At 35.8% G+C, this 7,809-nt stretch overlaps 1 protein-coding gene across 1 annotated transcript; it reads left to right on the top strand.

Annotated features, from left to right (window-relative positions):
* The first annotated feature begins 564 nt into the window (after window positions 1–564).
* LOC108666193 (intraflagellar transport protein 22 homolog) lies at window positions 565–7,774 on the top strand. The gene is made up of 5 exons (XM_018153019.2): window positions 565–917; window positions 1,553–1,663; window positions 2,120–2,184; window positions 4,230–4,429; window positions 6,651–7,774. Exons 1-5 carry the CDS (start codon window positions 876–878, stop codon window positions 6,797–6,799), a joined length of 567 nt encoding a protein of 188 aa, XP_018008508.1. The 5' UTR covers window positions 565–875; the 3' UTR covers window positions 6,800–7,774.
* Window positions 7,775–7,809: the final 35 nt, after the last annotated feature.

Raw genomic sequence — 7,809 nt, 5'->3', positions numbered from 1 at the left:
TTTTTTCGAATGTGATCTTTTTTCAGGTAATTCGTTTTAAAATACAATGCGACAGGTGTTTTTAGGTAGGTAGCTTCTGGAAGTTGAATTATGCCCTTTGGATTAAAGAAGCTGATCTTAACAAGAACAATACTGATGTGCGCATTCTTAACTAAGTCAATTGAATGAATAATACCAACAGATAAGGCCTATTTAAACACTTTTTCAATAATGACAATTCAATATGAAAATTACCTTACCAACAAATGATGAAGTACTGAGCCACAATATGATCACATGCAGCTTCATAAAGAATTTTTTTTTTTGAGAAGCAATCTCCCCACATGAATTCTTGAAAATGGGAATTTAAAAAACTTCTTTTGCAGTCAAACATTTTTTTCATCCTGCTCTTCTGTTTATTCCAATATGATTCCATATTCACAACGTCATAATGGAGTGATTATTCTTAACAAGATCTAGAAAAGCAAGCAGTATGAAATGTTAGTAATTTCTGCATAATACGGTCGTCATGACGACGATTGCCTTCCACACGTCAACACTCTCGCTCAGTTCTTCTCACTGCCTAACGCATAACGGGTGAATTGTTCAGTCATCTAATATGTCGATAGGCTCGTAATAATTACTCAGTAGCGATATTAAACAAAGTGGTGTAAATTTCATGATTTTATAAGACAGTCTTATGACGCGAATACATTTATGCAATCAGTCTGGTGATCATACAGCCAAATATTGTGGTGTGAAAATATTTTCCGTTGAAACTTTGCTTTCAACAACTAGTATTTTACATGAAGCAAAAATATGTAATACAAGATATAACAACTGAAATTTTACATGAAGTGAGATAATTTAAATTATAGTTGTATCAAGTCAACGTGATGCATTTCAAAGTGAAGATTTTGATGGTTGGGCCAGCTCAGGTAATGTGTTAAAGTTGATTTTTATTTTTTTTATACGCACATTCAAGCGTAATCAGAGTATACTTTTGTTAGTACGTAAAAAGTATTCGGGGGTCATGCATTCAGAGCCTTAATAGACACTGCTTCAGAGCGTGTAGATAGATACTCGTTTGCTTGCTGTTCGTAACAATTCACTTTACGAACATCGAGAAAGCGTTCGTAACAATCCGTTTCCATTTTAGTGCGAACAAACAATATTATTATGCATAATGTATTAGTGGGCTCAGACACTAACTAGTGCATGTCAAATGCTCTGTTACTGGCTAATCTTTACTTTTCCCGATCCGCAAGTAAAAAATAACCGCAAATTCCATTTTCCGATCTTATTAGGTTGACGTTTCTATCAAGAATACTGTTCTCAATTCACACCAATATTAACGGCTAGTTGAGGAACCGTCTGTTGTTCAGCCAAGTCTCCAGATCACGCGGTTAATTCTTTTCTGAAATAATTTTCAAATCAACAGTACTCGAAGCAGTCGCCGGCAAGTGACTTATTATTAAATTTATTCAATTACCTCAAAAGTTAAAGCCATAAGCAAATTATACATGAAAGTGGGAGTTATTTATTGAAGTCTCATTATAACTTGGTCCAGCAGAGCGGAAAGACGACGCTGAGCAACTTCCTGAGCGAGGCAGGCGAGGTGGGCACCAGCTACAGACCTACACGAGGCTGTAGGATCGTCGAGTTTGAGGTTCCCGGCGTGCCGGTAAGAATAAATATTTATTTTCACTTATAGTGAACTATCGCTTTCAACTTATAATTTAATTACTATTTCGGGATTAATTGTTATTACTGAGTTCTGGAGTACAAATAGAATTTGAAGACAATAGGATTAGGATGAATATAAAATAGAATTATAATTAATATTAAGCTATTTCACATATTGTACCTACGTTATTATCAGCGTTCTTATACATATATTATCAAGTTGTTTGTACAAGTTTTATATGGGTTGAAAATACTCCGACAGCAGTAAATTGTTCCATCGTATTCTATCGATTTGTATTGACTTTATTCATGAAATATTGACAAGCATATTTTCTTGATGAAATGCCGTAAATTCTATTAAAATTCAATTACCAGTCAAGTTCTGAAGAAGTCCTAGCCGGATAATAATCCGGTTAGGAATTATTCCTAATAATAATGCACTGTCAATTTCCAGATTGGCAGTGGCAACAATGTGGCCAACGCAGAAGTTGAGTTATGGGACGTGAGCGGTGACAAAAGGTGAGGTTATTCTCGTCTATAATAGAGAAGCTCGTTTTTTTGCACAGAAAGCACGCAGATTCAAAGGGCAAGTGAATGTGCCTCCATGAGTTGGTCGGAGTAGAGGATTAAGTTATGCCTGTGATGGGCGATAGCTGTGATGCACCTCGTGAAAGTGAGACAATCTCTCACATTATTATCAAAGAAAAAAAAAATATGTCTGATATAATTTTTGTTAATTTGTAAGAGCAGAATACTCTGCGTGAATTCAGAATGCGATCGTGCAGAAACAAGTTTTAGGTAGTTATTACTATGATTATTACGATGTTCAAATTTAGATTTCTAATGAAATTTTGAACACGGAATGAATTTATTCAACTTCTGTGTAGTTTAGGGGTGGGCAAACTATGGCCGTCAAACTGCATATGCTGCTCGAGCGAGTATAGGTCGAGCAGCACCGTATAGCTGCCCGTATGCTTGCTCTAGTAATTTTTAATTTAAATCTGCATCGTTTTATGTGTCGCAAAATTTATAAATTTTACCCGATTATTCAACTCTAAACAAGAGATATTGTATGTTTTATGCCTCTAGATTCAGGAGCCATAAAATAAATACTGATATTGCAAATATTATGGCTCTTTGTTCGGGGGATTGTACAGAATGAAAACTCTTTGTAGATTGTAACAGTTTCTGAAAACAAGGAATGAACAATTTGAACACATAGTTGAGGTTATTCGAAATTATAAGCAATATAGAGAAAATAATCGAGGTTAACAAGCAATAAAATGGTCATAACATAAGTAAATGCTCGCGAACCAAATTGCTGAACAATCTAGGGCAAGTTTGGTTAAAACTGAATTATGCCTGAGCTCAACTCTGGGTCTGGTCCTACCTAAAAGGTCCCAACCTTATGTACACGAGAGAAGTATGTTCCGTAAAATTCTTTACAGATATATTTTTACCAAATTTGTACTCAATTTGAAAAAGTATTCAGCGAACCCCGATACTCAAGGCAGGAGAACGAAATTGGAGTCATTCAAGAACTTTGTTCCTGAGCACAATCCCAGATCGACCTCCCCTGCAACACTACCAGCGGCGAGAAGCAAGCAACAGCATCGTGCATCAGGTGGCCCAAATGAGGGCGGATGAACGATAATCAGAGGCGGCGATCCATCGTGGCCTGGGACTGCTATGTCCCAAACAAATACTAAGGATACTAAGGATACCCAAAACGTAAATGATTCAAATAGTTTTTTTTTCAAATTTAATGTGAAAAAATGCAACGACAAAATGTACGGCTATGAATTTTTTCATTTACTGTAAATCGCAGTTTAATTATACTAAATATACTAGTATGTGCGCCGCCTATTAATATTAACCAATTATTCTAAGTGGAATTTAGTGGAAGAATTATGTCCACCTTTGGTAAAGGTTTATTAAGGATTAGCATGAATGACACCTTAATCATTTGCTCACCCTCAATACGATTAAAAGCTAAACATAAAGTAAAAATGTTGCGCTTGACCTGGAAAAGATTCGAGGAATGTTCTCGAGCAAAATTAAAGAAGGGAATCTTTTGTATTCAGGAAGAACAGTGATTTTTTCTAAGTTAGTTAGCCCCATTAAAAGTAATTTTTTAACAAAGAAAATATTGGCGTGATATTATTAAGCGGGTAGTCTCAATCATTTTTAACTTATTACCTATAACAATATAATTTCACCAACACGAAAGAAACACTACGTAGGGGCATAAAATTGTTCCAAGATTCATCTTGGAATATATCTAATTTCATTTTTCAGAACATGTGACCGATGCTATGCATCATACATTTCTTTGTCACTGGAAGTTTGTAGCTATAAAGCGTTAAGTATTATAAGTGATGACCTGCAGGTAGCATGTATCATGTATGACATGTCACTTTCTGGCGAAAACATAGTATTTACCTTAATGTTTACATATAATGAAAGATATGACTATTATGAAAAGAGTGGAATATCTTGTTTTTTTTACATCGCATAATAAATCTGGATTAGCAATTTTCATCCTCAAAAACGTATCTCCTTAGATACGAAAGCTCATGGCCGGTGATGCAGAGGTCAGCCAACGGCGTAATTTTTGTGTGCAATCCTGACTCGGTGGAGCAGCAGCAGCAGCACCTGGAGTTTCTGCACCGACAGTTCGCCCTGCAAAACGGACTGAAGGACTCTCAGTGCGTCGTTTTCTGTCATCAGAAACCGAACACAGAAGCAACTGGTGCCGCTCTTGGTAGGTCTCTTCATGGTTGTTGTAGCAGTTATATCTGGACTAAATCTTAAATTTAAGTTAGATGACGAGGAGGTAAGATGAATTAATATAGGCATTAAAAAACAATCAGAAAATAAAATTTGCAAGCTAAAATTTCTACAAGTACATGAATAAAAGACCCAGAACAAAATTGCGCCACAGTGTAATAATCCGATGACTGAGACAGAAATCTATATAGCTTATGCATATCAAGCTTGTTGAATACACGTAAACAATATTATCAATATAGTAGCTACAACGGTAATATTCGCACGGTGCGAATTGCTCATCAAGTTCGTATATTAATTTGCACATTGATTATTTAGTGTTAGTCCATGATATTGTTAATGGGACATACGAGACAAGTGCAAAGAAGCTTCAAGTTGTTGGAATTTAAAATGCAGTAGCAAGTCTCGAACAATTCATGTTGCTCAGCTGGAGATAACTTGAGCATTCCATCTGCAGCAGATTTATATTTATGTATTCACACAAACGAACAACTAATCTTAGTCGTATATAGTCTGGGCAGCGAATTATTTATCTTAGTCGTCCATATTTTAGACCTCGCTCAAGCATTATTCAGATGAATTCGGTTTGTTTATACCGCTCAAACTTGCTTGGGTTCTTCAAGCCGTTTATCGATCGTAAATAATCGGATGATATCTCGAATAAAACTTATGTTGTAGCTAAACATGTCTTCTCGACAGAACTATCTAGCTACATCATTTACATTTTGCATTCTTCAAGACATCGGCTGATTAGCTATGACTCGCAGACGCTATCTGGCGATAAAATAAAAAATTTTAATGCCAAGATTTTCTAGTAATAATCTATTGCAAATGATAACTATTGCATACTGATTTGTTCAACAACTAGAAGGAGAAGGATCATCGCTAAAGATTTAAAAAAGAAGTTAATTGCAAATCTTCATCTGCATTTATTGACAAATATACTCATTTCTCGTGCACACGAAAATTCCCATTTTCAATTTCAAATTATTGATTTATCCAAGAACAAATTAGAATTCACAACTAAAAACGAGAACATTTTGAAAAAGGCAATTTTAATTTTTGCATAGGTTAACCTTTATGAATAACCTCCTTTCGAAGGTTATTCAACTGAAAATTCATTCAGTGTACAATCACACGCTATCGCCAGCATAAGATATAATTTTTCAATTCTATTGATAATTAAGGCATTAGCGCTAATAAGCTGCAGACAATTAAGATGTTACTCTCTCAACCAAAAGTAACTTGAATGTCGGTGGCCCATAACGCAAGTAGTCATATATTTCCAATTAGGATTTATGTCTATTTTCTATACTTGAAAATTTTCATAATCGGTAAAATGTTATGGATTAAAGTGATCAGGATTTCTTCTATCAACAAAACATAAGAATCTAAATTCAAGCTTACAGCCATAATATTATCTCAGCATGCACACGTTCCGACGGATGACTTGCGTAAATTCCTCGCGTCTACGCTTCTCATCGCCATCCCAAATATATTGAGTTAAAAAGCATCAAGTTGTTCTTCAAGCTTTAGAACCAAGTAAAAAAATTACACCTGCGCGGCTTGAGAATTTTCTTAAAGTTTGCTTCCAATCTTCAGATCAAAGTGAGATATTTCATCTACCTTTTGAGAAAGGAATAGACGAAGGAGGAGTTCGTGTTTACTTATCATCGAATTCAGTAGATAAGGAGTTTTTTTCTGAAATTTCTGCATGTTAAACAAGTAAGAAACTATTTTCAATATAAGATATTATCCGTATATAATATTTTTAAAACCATACCGTTGAATTAATTTTTGAAATCGACTACTGCAAATCGGCGTTCTGTTATTTTCATGTTCAAAATCATTTACCCTATCACTATAAAATCGCGGTCTTAGGAACTCTACCCAAAATTATTATTGCTATATCCATTTGATTTAGAATCTGGCGTCTGCTAGAGTGCACTCAGTAAATAAAATTGGAACTTGGTAAAAGTAGGAATAATTGAATTAACTGACCATCTGGACTTTTTTGGATCTAGAAGAGACTTCTGAATTAAGAAATATTTATCGTTAAAGAGAGGTTTGGAACTAAGAGATGCATGGCGATAGTAAGATTTGTAATGATAAGAAATTTGTCAATAAAGAGAAATTCGGCTCCAAGAGATACTTTGCGCTGGAGGGATTTGGATTTGACAGACTTCTTGCCTCAGGTGGGCCGTTCAGCAGGATATCACAGCTGGACACTGAGCTGGGCGAGAGGAGCGGTCAAGTGCGCCAAGACTTCAAGAACTTCTTGAGCGGCTTGCTGGGCTCGATGGCCGACGCTTCCACCAGAACTGAAAACCAAATCCTGCAGTGATGAGAAGTGATGCAACCATGAGAAGTGTGGAGTGATGAGAAGCGCTGCAACCATGAGAAGTGTGGAGTGATGAGAAGCGCTGCAACCATGAGAAGTGTGGAGTGATGAGAAGCGCTGCAACCATGAGAAGTGTGGAGTGATGAGAAGCGCTGCAATTATGAGAAGTGTGGAGTGATGAGAAGCGCTGCAACCATGAGAAGTGTGCAGTGATGAGAAGTGATGCAATTATGAGAAGTGTGCAGTGATGAGAAGTGATGCAATTATGAGAAGTGTGCAGTGATGAGAAGTGATGCAATTATGAGAAGTGTGCAGTGATGAGAAGTGATGCAATTATGAGAAGTGTGGAGTGATGAGAAGTGATGCAGCTATGAGAAGGGAGGAGAAATATGCAGAAAATGCTGCAAAGGCTTTAACAATGCTATATCTGTGCATGCATGCTGTTTCACAGTAAAGTCTGATGCGGCTAACTGCGTTCCATAATGTTCGAAGAATGTACAGCATTGTGTGTATGCGTTACTAGACAAATGGAATAACTAAAAAATACGAATGTTTACATGTCCCTACTCAGCATTCATTTTAGCATTCAACTATTGAACATTCTCTTTAACAGTTAAAAATTGAACACATATGTTCAGGTTCAAAATCTTCGTTCAATTTAAGTACTCCGTGTTGTAATTGATGTTATACCAGAAATAACAAAGATTTTAATGACACTCTAGCAATGCAGTGTGATCCCTATCACTTAATAAACTAACCCTTTGTTTGTTTATTGCAATCTTGGTTACAAGCGTGAAGAATCTTCAACATAATCATGCGACATTATCACCTCTTATCACTGCGTCGAAATCTTAATCAGCTGATGTTTTGATCATTATCAATACGATTGAGCAAAGCCAATTTTAACAAACATCAGGTTAAACTTTTGAGATTGTTTACAAAATTAAATTATTTGATGATTTTGTATCATATGTTTTTTTTACTCACAAGATTCAATTAAAAAAATTTAGATA

Source organism: Hyalella azteca, unplaced genomic scaffold (assembly GCF_000764305.2).
Source record: "Hyalella azteca isolate HAZT.00-mixed unplaced genomic scaffold, Hazt_2.0.2 contig6690, whole genome shotgun sequence".
Taxonomy (NCBI): domain Eukaryota; kingdom Metazoa; phylum Arthropoda; class Malacostraca; order Amphipoda; family Hyalellidae; genus Hyalella; species Hyalella azteca.
This window is presented reverse-complemented; position numbering and strand designations above follow the sequence as displayed.